Source organism: Penicillium crustosum (assembly GCF_028827405.1).
Source record: "Penicillium crustosum strain IBT 35664 chromosome Unknown utg000004l_segment0_segment0, whole genome shotgun sequence".
Taxonomy (NCBI): Eukaryota; Fungi; Ascomycota; class Eurotiomycetes; order Eurotiales; family Aspergillaceae; genus Penicillium; species Penicillium crustosum.
In genome coordinates this window covers 615,388-628,765 of record NW_026623125.1, presented here as the reverse complement: position 1 = coordinate 628,765, position 13,378 = coordinate 615,388, and the positions used below count along the sequence as shown (strand labels likewise).

General features: G+C 49.2%; 5 protein-coding genes across 5 annotated transcripts; 1 reads left to right on the top strand and 4 right to left on the bottom strand.

The window, feature by feature from the left end:
• Positions 1-644: 644 nt before the first annotated feature.
• N7487_009292 (sugar porter family MFS transporter) lies at positions 645-2,409 on the bottom strand (the record flags this gene model as incomplete). The annotated part of the gene is made up of 3 exons (XM_056877022.1): positions 2,240-2,409; positions 1,388-2,178; positions 645-1,330 (listed from the first exon to the last, which is right to left on the bottom strand). The coding sequence occupies exons 1-3, from the start codon at positions 2,335-2,337 to the stop codon at positions 645-647; spliced, it is 1,575 nt and encodes a 524-aa protein (XP_056725602.1). The 5' UTR covers positions 2,338-2,409.
• A 1,510-nt stretch (positions 2,410-3,919) lies between these two features.
• On the bottom strand, positions 3,920-5,995 carry N7487_009291 (putative manganese ion homeostasis (Fr); the record flags this gene model as incomplete). Its single annotated transcript, XM_056877021.1, has 2 exons — positions 3,920-5,590; positions 5,666-5,995. The coding sequence occupies 2 exons, from the start codon at positions 5,993-5,995 to the stop codon at positions 3,920-3,922; spliced, it is 2,001 nt and encodes a 666-aa protein (XP_056725601.1).
• Positions 5,996-7,475: 1,480 nt separating this feature from the next.
• On the bottom strand, positions 7,476-8,615 carry N7487_009290 (uncharacterized protein; the record flags this gene model as incomplete). The annotated part of the gene is made up of 4 exons (XM_056877020.1): positions 7,476-7,882; positions 7,948-8,058; positions 8,111-8,381; positions 8,427-8,615. 4 exons carry the CDS (start codon positions 8,613-8,615, stop codon positions 7,476-7,478), a joined length of 978 nt encoding a protein of 325 aa, XP_056725600.1.
• A 1,597-nt stretch (positions 8,616-10,212) lies between these two features.
• N7487_009289 (putative sarcosine oxidase) lies at positions 10,213-11,355 on the top strand (the record flags this gene model as incomplete). Its single annotated transcript, XM_056877019.1, has 1 exon — positions 10,213-11,355. One exon carries the CDS (start codon positions 10,213-10,215, stop codon positions 11,353-11,355), a length of 1,143 nt encoding a protein of 380 aa, XP_056725599.1.
• Positions 11,356-12,024: 669 nt separating this feature from the next.
• On the bottom strand, positions 12,025-13,361 carry N7487_009288 (aromatic ring-hydroxylating oxygenase subunit alpha; the record flags this gene model as incomplete). Its single annotated transcript, XM_056877018.1, has 3 exons — positions 12,025-12,618; positions 12,683-12,981; positions 13,031-13,361. The coding sequence occupies 3 exons, from the start codon at positions 13,359-13,361 to the stop codon at positions 12,025-12,027; spliced, it is 1,224 nt and encodes a 407-aa protein (XP_056725598.1).
• Positions 13,362-13,378: the final 17 nt, after the last annotated feature.

The window sequence follows — 13,378 nt, the reverse complement described above, 5'->3', positions numbered from 1 at the left end:
TTTATTTATCCGTGAAACTCGTATATGATGTATGAGCATAATAGAGACAACATGCGTAAAGCGTCGTATACCATGATACCCTGCAAAGTTCGTCTTGTTTTGGTCTATCTGTGGAAGATGCTTTGTCTGACGGGCGAGAATCAACTCGACCCCGTTGATCCCGTATGTGAGGCTGCAAAGTAAAGCTCATAGGGTAAATGGCAAGAGGGTCTTCCAGGGTGATACCACGCTAGTAATTAAACCGTCCACAGACCCTTTCGGCGAAATGGTCCGGATGCCGAGTTAAAACCTTAACAAAACAGGCAATGATCAGTAATTCCTTTTGACCGAATACGTTCCGAACTGCGGGTAGAAAGCAGAAAGGGGCAATTTTATAATGTTATCTGGTCTCTCCGGGGTTTATTTACATTGTACTCTATATGTAGTAGGAATATATAGTTCCTTATATCTATCATTCTGTGTCTACTTAGTTTACGAATAAAGAATCGAAAATCGTATAGAAGATAAAAATCATATTTCAGCTCATAACATAAGACCATATCACAATAATAATGGACCATTCAACAAGGAGTCACGCTCAAATTATACCAAGTATCTATAAAACAAAGAAAAGGAAAATCGTAAAACATCCCACAACATTAAAATCAAGCTTCAGTCTTAGGACCAACACTCTCAAGGTGGGTAGCAGCCTCAGCCTTCTTCTCACCAGCATCAAACTCAAGCTGCTCAGTGTAGTTAACGGAAGGAACCCAGCCAACAGAGTTCCAAGCGCGGGGAACCTTGGAGTAAAGTTCATCAACCTGCTCAAGGGAAAGACCCTTGGTCTCGTAAATGCAAGTGTAAACAAACACACCACAGACAAAGCAGAATCCACCCCAGATGAAGAACACCTTAGACTGGAGGTTGGCATTTCCAGGTCCGCTGTTCACCATGTACGGAGTAGCGTAGGCAATAGCCCAGTTGAGCAGCCAGTTGGTGGCGGTGGTGATGGAGAGACACTTGGCGCGAGCCTTGAGGGGGAACAGTTCACCGGTGACGACCCAGGCAACGGGGCCCCAGGAACTGGCGAAGAAGAAGATGTAGATGCACACGAAGGCAATGAGGACCTTGTTCGAGACATCGGAGTCGATGGCTGTGCCAACGATTGCGACAATGAGTTGCGAGACGCACATTCCGACAGCACCGAACATGAGCAAAGGACGGCGACCCCATTTCTCGACCATGTAGAGACCGGGGAAGGTGGAGACGACGTTGATGATGCTGGTGATCAGAGTGATGACGAAGGAATTTTGGATGCCGGAGTTCTGGAAGAAGGTGGTACCGTAGTAGACTGTGGATTTTGTTAGTTTGTGACAAGGGGTAGTGAGTTAGGGAATAGGAAACGTACAGATGAAGTTGACACCAGCAAGCTGCTGCAGACCCTGGACAGCGCAGCCAGTTGCGAGACGCTTGCCGAGGGATCCACGGACGATCTCGAAGTAGGTGGCCTTTCCAAGACTCATTTCGTATTCGTGGTTTGCCTGGATCTCGGCAAGTTCAGCGACGATGGCAGGGTCGCTCACGTCCATGCGACGGAGACGAGCGAGGGCCTTGGTAGCCTCTTCATAGCGGTCTTGCTTGATCAGGAAACGGGGGGTTTCGGGAAGAACCAGCATGCCGACGACGAGGATGATGGCCCAGGCGAATTGGACAGCAATGGGGATTCGGTAGCAGCCAGTGTCATCACGGTCCTTGGTAGCGTTGTTGACGATGGCAGCGAGGAGGAGACCGATTGTGATGGCGAGTTGGTAGGCACCGACGATTGTACCACGGATCCATTTGGGTGCAGTCTCGGATTGGTAGAGGGGGATTGTGGCGGAGAGGAGACCGACACCCAAACCGGCGAAGAAACGGCCGGCGACGAAGAGGGGAATAGAGGTTGAGATGGTTTGGAGGATGACTCCAAAGACAAAGACGACACTCTCAACGATCATTCCCCATCGACGACCCAATTTATCAGCGATAGGGGCGGCGCCAAGGGCACCGAAGAAAGTTCCAGCTGAGAGGAGAGAGACAATCATGGATGATTGGGAGGAGGTGACATCGGGCAAGTGATCCTTCTCGTTGATGAAGCCGGTTGAGAACATCTCGCGCCATTTCTTCATGGCGAGGATACCGCTGATGGTACCTGTGTCATATCTAGATGGATGTTAGACCTGTCTTTGGGAATAGGAGTATAGAACTGGAAAGTGGCACATACCCAAAGAGAACACCACCGAATGCAACGAACAATCCAATCATGATAGCCGGGGCAGCAGAGCCCACGGCATCATCTGGCCTCTTCAAAGCGAAGCCCATTGTGAATGTGATCAGATAGAAACTAGTTCAAGCCAAGGAGGTATGTGTTGTATGAGTATAGAAAGGACTTGGTAGAGAAGCGTGATATAGTAGAGAACAGTCGGAGAAAGTAGAGTAGAATAAGTAAGTATAACGAAAAAAGAAAAACCAAAACCTGGAGGTCAATCCCTTCTATTTGTACTTCCCCAGTCCCCAAATTCTCAACCACATGGCCCTCCAGGCCCGGGGAAATTGGCAATCAACAAACCCCGAAAACAGCACGGGGTGGAACCACCTAGACAGCACAAGGGAGAAAAAATCTGCATCCTGTCCAATCCCAGAATAGAATTTTCAGTATTTTCCCCATTCCCACGTATTTCTGGATGTTTTAGGCCTGGGGATAGAGTTTCAACCGAGAGTGGAGAAGCCAATGGCAGCTGAGTGGACTCAGCCCCCGGACTCCTACCGGGCTGGCCATTGGCCCAACACTAGAATTGGCTCGACGCCGAACCGAGTCCCAAGGTTTTTCTTTTCTGCGCCCTGAACCTTACGTTACACAGGGTTTGCACTTTCCTTGCATAGTATGATCGGCAAAAATAAACATTGAGAATATATGTAGAATGTACGCAATATTGCATTGGATTGTATCGACTTCGGCTATTCCGATGTGTACAAACATGTCTTAGGAATATGGGACGGAAATAGCTTTTTTTACATACCACATGACACGACAGGCCGAAAACAGGGAGTCGGCTTGGGCTAATGCCGATCGGTATCGGCGTCCCGCATCGGGGAAAAGGTAACGGCCTTGGAAAAATTTCTTACATAATTCCGCAATTTTTACGGGATTGTAATTGGGCTGGTCTTCGGTATAGTTGCAACGTGTATTATATGAGGGTTTCACGCTTTACTTGGAACAGTAGGAAGACTGTGAAATAATTCAATTGTTCGAATAAGTTTTCCCCCATCTTTTCCCCTCACCCCAGACCCAAATTTCCCCAGACCTGTACGGAGTAGGGGCTCGAGATTTCTAGGACCAATAACCGAACATGTTGATGATCTGGTCAGTGTTCACCGGAGCCGAATCGGGAAGAGAAAAAAAGTATGAGACGATTAATTTCCCCGTTCCGAAGTTTGATTTCCCCGAGGACATGCAAGTGTCAAAAGTGCTAAAATTGCCGGGGAAAAACCAAACAAAATGGCTTGTCCCGTGTCTTGCGCTATTTTTCCCGAGTCTCGGATTGGACAGACTACCCGAAGCTCTCCCGACATTGGTCGCTTACGGAGAATCTTCGGAGACACCGGCGGTCTGTGGCTAGCCAGATCGGTGCCAGACCCGGGGAATAAACACATGCCAGTCGATGCTGGTGGGTTTGGCCGAGAAGTGACGCAGGTTCCAAGGTTAGGTTGGAGGCTGATGTAACCCCTCAGAGCTCTAGCTCATTCTACTTTTTTCTGTCTATTTTTATGTATCACGAGGACGAGACAACAGATCACACGATCAATCAGAAACTAGGTCTACGCCACCTAGGCACGTTCCGGCGAAATGTTTGTCTATTATAGTTATGAACGCTGAAGGCGAAAAAAAGACTGGCTGGGCTAGCTACCAGCGCCAGATCAGGATGAAGTACACAGTCAGCACCACTTGCGCCACAAACTTGACAGATTGGTACAGATCCCGGACAATCAGGGATGCTGTCGATCGGGAGCGGGTAGCCAAGGCGGGTCGCCATGCAGCCTTATCCTTTGAGGAAACAGCTCCGAAGCCATCGTCCGTGCCCCGGTAGGCATCTTGCGGGGATTGAGTGCCGGGGTAGCGGGTGGAGGCTGCCATGCCATTGCGGCTGGCTAGGCTACCCGCCGATGAGAGGGTGGAGGATGAGAGGGTGGAGCTAGACGCTCCGGAGGTGTGATACTGGTGCGGGAGAGAGCGGCGCTCGGTGAGAGGGAGGAGGGCGCCGGATGGGGATGGTTCTGGGGTGTAGAGAACGCGGTAGATGGAACGGAGGAGGAGGATGGAGACGCTAAGGCCTAGGATGGTGAGGTAGTAGAAGAAGATTCCCAGCTGGTCTGGGAGGATACAGAGGTGGTTTTGGATAGTGGGTGGTGATCCGTCCTGGATGGTGTTGCCTGTCTTGGGGTCGATTGGATTCCATAGACTAGTCAGTACGAAGCCCGGTTGGCGGACTCCCATCGCCCAAGAAATGCTTTTGACTGTGATTTCGTTGGGCGAGCCGTTGAATTCCCGATGGGACACTTCACAGTAGTCATGGTCGTCGCCGGAATACACTTGGACAACGTTGGGTCCTGCCTTGGAAACCAATTCGGTGGAAACGGTCTGCGTTAGGACATTCTGGTACTGATAGCCTCCGGCAATTCTTAGAGAGTTAGGCTCGTCCTCTGCCAGTTCCTCGTCCAATGAAGAGGGCGGGTAGCGTTCGCGGAGAGGACCACATGGAGTAGCTGGCTTGCGGTAGAGAGGGACGTGTGTGAGGATGATAGTAGGAAAGCCGACGCCTGTTGGTTGAGGCTTTTGATGAATGGCAGGCTCGACAGCGTCGACAATACGGTAATCGAATATAGTATGCGCCTCGGTCTTGTTTTGCAGCGTTCGCAGCTCGTCCGTCTCCGCTTTCGCCTTGTGGATGGCCATCTTATCCAGGAAGTCATCTGCGTCTTTCCAGATCGGCCGCATGGGACGGTTTTGATCGCTGGCTGTCGGAGAGCTGCCCGTCAATGGATCGGGTTGGTCCATCGCGCTCAGCGAGGGAGTGTCCACTGAAACAAAAGTGTGATTCCCAATGACATCGACGCGGTTGGGGTTTCCAAAAAAGGACTCGAAGCGATTGCGGACGGGTTCCTGGATGCCGTTACCGAACCCAAGATCATGATTACCAGGTAGACTAGCAATCATCCTGCGCCCTCGTCCATCGACAGATGGCTTCACTAATTTCTCCCACGGGTCCAAGAATATTTTAATAAATCGCCCGTATTCCTTCTTCCAAAAGGAGTCCGTATACTTCTTCCACCGCGCTTCGGGGCTGCTGCTTGTAGCCGTGGCCCATTCTCTGCCACCATCGAAAAGGTCCCCAAGAAACAGCACTGAGTCCGGCTCGAGGTGATCTTGTATCAAGGAAAATGACCGTCGCATATATTGGTCGGTGTATTTGACTGTCAAAGTCGATACAGGCCATGGTCGACCGGGATAAGTGTGGGGATCAACGAGTTGGGGGTCGGCGATAAAGGCAATGTGGTGCGGTGTAGCATCTTGAGGCTAGATAAATTCAACTGTTAGCACCAGCTAAGGCAAGGAAACTGGATTGCGACAGTTGTGCCACGGTCAACTTACCCATTCCTCCCAGCTATCCCAAAGGCATTTGTTGATGCTGTCCTGAAATACTGTCCGTTCACCCCATCGAATTGCGAACATCCACAGCAAAATAATGGCATTTGGTATCGTAAAGATACGTTTGACAAGGTTGACTGCCGTTGTCTTAATCTCCTCACTCTCTCGATGTCTGCCAATTCCCCCACTGACACTACTGGGAAGCCATTGTTTTGCCGCTGGGGGGATGGAGTCCCACACGCGACTGAATATATTCTGTGGTCTCGACGACAGATGTTGGTTGAAGGAGGGAAGGGAAGAAGCGCCCGTGTTGCGTGGGTAGGCGAATGTCATGTTTGGCTTAGCTTGACAGTAAGGCTAAATTACGTGACAGGGTGGCTCGACCCCGGATTAGACGGGGCTGATGTTCAAAGAAAGGAATGACTGGTCATGCTCTGGGCATACTGGAAAGAGCCATAAAAGAATGAATGAAGAATCAAAGACAAAAAAAAAAAGAAATAGGTCATAACATGGTGTTCAAGTTTAAGACAGGGGGATTTGCAGACCACGCACTTGTTTTAAGCTTTGGGTCGAGATGTGTCGATCGCCAGACATGGGGCGGTCACGTGCAGACCCTGCCCAGAAATCAGGCAAAGATGCTGACACTGCTACACCACGAACCACAGCTGGCTATCTATCTAAGCTAAGTCTTTTGCCCAGGTGGATTTTGCGACAACGATCACTGCGCGTGTGGGGCTGGAGTCATCCGTATGCTGGTGGATTGCCTAAGCCTTAGACATTCGGAGACAAGTGCAGGACGAAAGAGGGAACGCGTTTCGAAGCGTGTTGAGCCTGCTAGGGGGCTCAAATGAAGTTAAGAGAGATGGGGCCAGGGCGGTTTAGGCTGTGCTGGATTTTGTCAAGGTATCAGAGCGATCTCGCAGCCGCGCGCCACGGGGCAGCCTTGAGCGACAATTAGGCAACGGTAGACCTTGACTAGGCTCGAAGTTCGTTCTTTGGAAGTGGATCATCCTACAAGCAATTATATGGATTTATCTACTTATGGTAGCCTGTATGTCGCTGTTCAAGTTTAAACCCTGGATTGGAGTAGAAATTGGATAATACTTATAGAAGACATCAAGCTGCTCTCTTCCCTTCTGCCTGTCCACCTTAGTATTCGACATAACACAAAAAAATTAACCATACACCGTACTAGTGATGGATGCGCGGCAAGGCAAGTCCCAACAAGGCTATAGCCACATACAGCGCACAGGAAACCCAAAGCGGCACACCAGAAGTAATGTCCCCGAACGTTGCAATAAAGGGTGCAGAAATAGAGACGAGGCGACCACATGCCATGAGAATTCCGCACCCAACGCCGCGGTGTTTTGTTGTTAGACATGCGGGTGTATATCTGACAAAGGTAAGCTCCAAGCGTTCGGGGGAAGAGGAAGGGAGGGCTGCATGCCCGTAAATAACAGCATATACTGCATTCAGCCAGAAATTAATCATGCATGAAAACCCAATGTTCTGCCCCTCGGTTCGGACCTGGGTGAATAATCCAGCGAAGAGTGCACATATACAGCCTGTTATAACTAGTGCCCCTTGATGACGGAGCTTAGGGAGTCTGACGAAATAGGCGCTTAGCAAGGGCCCGAAGATTCCTACTACAGAGGAAATGGCAAGGTCTCGGTATGTCTGGTAGTTACTCCCGTCGCCCAGATTGGCGCCATGCGCTTCCAGGTAGTAGGGAAGGAAGACGTTGTAGAGGGGATAACTGTTGGAGAGAACCAGTTAACATATTATCCTGGCGGTGGAGAGACGACAGTCAAGTTCACCAAATTCCGACAAACGCCCAGAGTAACATCATGATCCCCATTAGCTTGATATTTTTCCACCCGTAGAACAACTCCCGCATCGAAACAACATCTTCAAGCCATGTAGGTTTTGCAATCTGCTCCTGTGGTATATCAATGAATAGCTGAGGGTCCGCTGCGAATTCGGATTTGTTCTTAGAGCTGATCGAATTAAGTGCCGTCACAGCGTCGTCAATCCTGCCTTTGCTGACTAGCCATTTCGGCGACTCGTGCATCCCAAGGATCAAGGACCGCACTATGGACATGATCAAACATAATCCACCAAGGACGATGTCGATATATCGCCAACCCATATTGTCAGATCGGGCGCACGTCTCCGGGTTGGTTCCGTTGGGGCAACAGAATTGGACGACAAGAGGCCATGCTAAAACAAGAGGTAGTTAGACTTAGTGGTTCTGATAGGGTAATAAAAAGACAATGGGGTAATACAAATAAGTGCAGTGACGGCGTTTCCTAAGCCCCAAACACATGCAATACCGGTGAGAAGAAAGGTCCATTTCTGCGGCAGGGACTCAGCCAGTACAGCTAGATCAATGGCCACTGTCGTGTGTCAGTATCTATATCAGAGCTTTAGAAGCAAATGTATGCATACAGTTACCACCAGCCAAGAACCCACATAAAGCGGTCCAGATATTTAGGGCTGCCCAGTTTGGAGATGACGCGGCCAGCAGGGTAGCGCTGGAAACACCGAAAATTGATAGCTGCCATATGAGCTTCCGGCCTAGCAGATCGGCAAGGATGCCACAAGTAACAGCGCCCACAAAGAGACCTGCGTACAATGAAGCTGAGAGCAGGGTTTGATATCTGGGGCCAAATTCTTTCGCTGCATTTGGCATGATTATTGTGATTGAAATTAAGAGCATCTGGTGCTGGTTAGCAGCATTTCAAGTAGGTAGGGCCCGGCATACCTGATCGACAAGGAAGCCAAAACTGCACGAAAAGAGCAGCTGCCACTGGTATCGACCCATCCCAATTGCTTCGATAACGTGGTCAACCACCAGCTCGTTGCTGGCCAGCACACTGACATTTCCGTGAGTCACGCTTATCGCGGCGTCAAGAGGCTCCATCTTGACATTTTCGGGCTTTTCATCGTCCATTGTTTTGCTTCAATTTTTGCAGTAAAGTCGGGAATTCGATGCTAGTGCAGTGTGCAGGTTTCCTTTCTGTATTTCTCCTTTCCGCATTTAAATATAGGCCTGGGCGTTACCCCGGATTTCATTAACAAGCTACCAACCTATCATACCCCTCACCATGCTCCTTATCAGCACAGGCCAGCCGCCCTAGATCCAGATCTTTGCTGTCAAAGCGTGGACGGGGAATGGCCCGACCAGGCGGGGAGCACTCCGCGACCGTTAACTACGGGTTTTCTGTTATCAATTACACTCACATACTTCAACGCTAACATTAATTATGGGTAGGTCTTATCTTCCTTTCGGCATATTAGCATGCGTCAATTCAGCTACTCAAGGTCGTGTACTCCACTACTGAGCTTTACATCCTTCCCTATCCGCGAAGATATGAGGATATTTTGCGGATATCCGCAGCAGTATAACTCTCGCTTAATTATCTACTTTAGTGTAGTCATATGCCTCTTGTACATGATATTTATGGGTATTGGGGATACTGCCACAGCCTAACTTGCCTAATTGGCCTTATAAGGACTTAGTTCTTTCGAGGGTATCGAAGAGTGATGCTAGGTAAAGCACTAAATTAATATACACTAGAGTGTTGGTCAATTCGCAGTGGGTGTCACGTTATAATCAAATTAAAGAGTCACTGAAGTCTCAAAGATACACCTAAGTATCTAGATGCATGAAGTGAGTATCCTAATATATCCCTGGGTTCTTCCTTGTAGAATCAACCTACTACCTTTCTATTCCCTGTATAATCACGTGATATATAGTTGCCCTGTAATACTTTCAGGATTGCATGGTTTGCGATAAGTACCCCAAGCATTGACTAGTTATCCATGGATATAAATAATAGTTACATAGTAATGCCGAAGGTATCGCTATATGGAAAACTGGACTGGGAAGTGGTGCTTTAGACTCCGCTTACTGAGCTACCCTACTGACCTCAGGGGACCAGATGTGATTGGTAATTGCGGGAATGTAGGTGATGGTAAAGAGCGGTAAATTCTTGTCCACGGGTGTTCTGTCCGATGATTAATATGTTGGTACTGTAATCAAGTGGCATGGGATTATGCTGCATCTGGGGTTCGTGCGTGAATGGTTGTGTTTGGGCTCTCCGGCACGCCCTGGTATTAGGGTATTCGGTCCTGTACATGATCCGGTGCTTAGAAGTGGAGCACTTCTTCCGATTTCATTGATATAGCTTAGTCACATGCGGGAATGGACATCGTAATATTCAAAGCCTTGGGTCCTGGCGATAGCGGAAGGCGCCCCGGGTCCGTCCTCACCCGGTATCCAAGTGCGGGATCACCAAGACTTGCGGGGTAGGTAGGGAGGGGTGGTGGACTACGTACCTGAATTGGAGAACAGCTTCCTGCTCGCGATAAGACTCCATTTGTGACACCCCGGGAGCAACCCGGGTCCACAGAGACCGGCTCTCTTCCTGCGATTCTCCGACAAGCCCCTCAATAAGTAGATCCCATCCGTGATACTCAGTAGGAACAAACCACCTGCGAAAACCATTCATACCTTAATTCCATACTCAAATTTTACCTTCATATCAATGGAGCACTACGACATCGCTGTTGTTGGCCTGGGTGCCCTTGGAAGCGGGGCTGCCTACCACTCTGCCCTCAAAGGCGCCAAAGTCATCGCCTTCGAACAATTCGAGTTCGGACACGTTCGCGGCGCCTCTCATGACACTTCGCGTATCGTGCGCACCTCTTACGATGCACCGGAGTATGCCAAGTTTGCCAAATCCTCATATAAGGACTGGGGTGAGCTGGAGAAGCGCACCGGCCAGCAATGGCTCACCATCACCGGCGGGGTCATCGTTTTCCCTAAAGGTTCGCAGAAACTTGCCCGTGATTACACTCACAGCCTCGACGCCAATGAGCACAGCTATGAGCTCCTCACCTCGGAACAGGTCAAGGCCCGTTGGCCGCAGCTTTGTGTCCCCGTGGGTTCGCACACCATCTATACGGCGGATATGGGCATCGTGCATGCATCTAAGTCCGTTGCGGCCATGCAGTACATGGCGCGGTCTATGGGTGCCTTGTTAAAGGAGCACACGCGTGTGGATCGTATCTTGCCCCAGGCAAACGGTGCTATTATCGAGACATCGCGGGGTCGATTCTCCGCGGGCAAGGTGATCATCGCAGCTGACGCATGGGCGAACAAGCTTCTCGCGCCGCTGGGTGCAGATATCCCGCTTGACGTGATGCAGGAACAGGTCACGTATTTCAAGCCGGAGAACCCAGAAGCATACGAACCGGACCGATTCCCCGTATGGGCCTACGCCGCGGAAGATGGAAAATTCTACTACGGGTTCCCAGCATATGGTGAGCCGACACTCAAGGCAGGGCGGGATATCGCATACAATCGGATGTCGCCGGAGGAGCGCACGTTCGTGCATTCGGAGGAGTTGCTGCAGGAGCTGACTAGGCATATGGAGGGCTTTATTCCCGGGAAAGGACGGGTGCTTCGAACTGTGACGTGTCAGTATGCAATTACGCCGAACAGGCAATTTGTTATTTCCCCGTTGGAGAAGCACCGGGATATTCTCATTGGTTTGGGAGGTGGGCATGCGTTTAAGTTTGCGCCGACTTTTGGCCGCGTGTTGGCGGAATTAGCGATTGATGGGAAGACGAGTGATGATATCTCCAAGTTTGGCATTCCGAAGACTGCGCCAATGAGTAAAATCTAGCCAGAATCAGTGGAATCTAGAATAGCTTGCAAAACACATAATATCAGGTTGTCAAAATCACAGCGTTTGTAGTTCCCTGAATTGCAACTGTTATCCTCATTCGCAGCCATAAGAACACGATACGCTGTGCTTTTCTTGATTATTAGAGTTATCAGAAGCTTCGACCAGCCAACCATCCTAACCAGTAACTAAAGAATCACCTAATTTAATAAGTGTTTGAACAGCTAAATAATACCACCAAAAGGCCTCCATATTTTGTGCAATCGTGTAGTAGACTGACTGTAGACATCTCAATGCCAGTGTGAATCACTCCGATGGTCTGTGATACTAGTGCGCACTGTAGGACAGTGATTTTCTACAGGAATCGCAATACGTGCAGTTCATTGACAACTTGCTATATTTACACCTATAGCTTTAATTGTTGCTGTACCTACAGGTATTTAAATTTTTAGCTGATTAGCTACATGTCATGGTGACATCCAATACCTCCAATGTATTTTTCTTTAGGACCTTTTGTATTTTTTACCATTGGTGTCCGCTATTACCTAAACATGATATAAAGAATAACAATAAACACAGAGAATGTATACATAACTTGAGCCATACCTATTAGATATTGCAGCTCGTTGCGTGAGACGAATAAGCACCTGTTCAAAGCTGTGCACCCTCCTACCAAGATAATTGGCCATTGTTTCCGTTCTTGGCCAGACAGTCAATCTTCCGACAGAAGTCCATCTCCTCGCTCAGCTCTTTAGTCATGACCGGAACCGGCGTCGCAGGCCATATCTCCCTTCCCTGTTTTTCCTCTGACTCGTGGTGGCTCATCACTAAATCTTTCACGCTTTTCTGGAAAAACAACGGACCTTTTTCATGTTGCGGGTGTAAGTTCCCATGCACATACACCCCGGTGTTCAGGTTCTTCTGCGCCGCATTACATAAATCCTTGTCTTCCTTCAGTACCTGTTTGAAGATCTGGTCGATCTTGTTGAAATCTTCATCCGTCACGTCTTTGTGCCTATAAACCTCGTACTCCATCTGTGTCTGCGACAGTGAAATCGGAACACATCTCATGATGTAAAAGAACTCTTTGGACACCGTCATAGACGCGTTAGGGAAGTAAAAGGTACTAATAATCCCCATGCCTTCCTGGTCCGGGCGGTCTGTATTGAAATGTTGGATATGACTTGCCTTTGTCTCGACCCAGTACTTCCCCAGATCAGTATATTGGGTGAGGCCTGGATGTCCAGTTGGGCAGTGGTAGCACTTTAACAAAACATGATTAGTGACTGCTCGTTGGGATCGATAGAAGGTCGACCGACGACTTTACCTCGTTGTAGTTATCTGCCAATGTCTTCCAGTTGTAATCACCGATCATATCCCAGGTATGATCGAACTGGTACTGTGAGAAATCGAATGGCTTAAGCCTAGGCTGTTCGTCAACGCCAGCAAAATCATCTTCCCATGCTACAGCTGGGGTTTCTGAGGCGTCGAGGTTTATCCATATGAAGCCTAGCTTGTCGATGTGGATATGGATAGGGAACAGTCCGTTTTCCTCTTTGTCGAATCCGTCAAGTTCCTGGTACCGAGGTGCTTTGGCAAGCTTGCCGTTCAATCCGTAAGACCAACCTAGCGTATTCAGCCAAAATCCCACTATCCAGGGAAGAAAAAAACTTACCATGGTATCGACACGAAAGAATGTTCACTTTGCCAGCCTGCTCCTGCACAATGGGGTAGGCACGATGTCGACAGGCATTGTGAAAACTGTTTATCTTTCCCTGGCGATCTCGAATGAGGAAGAATGTGAAACCGGCTTCCTGCAACTGCAGGTAATTCCCTGACTCAGGGAATCTCACTTCGTGCGAGACAAGCACCCATTTCTTCGAGTAGATAGCCCGACGCTCGAGATTATACATCGCCTCAGAGCGATACCATGATGAAGGGAGATTTGGCCGCGTGGCATTTTCGCTGGGTTTGGCGGGCTCTCCATATCCAAAGAGGCGGTTCATTGTGATAGTAGCAATAG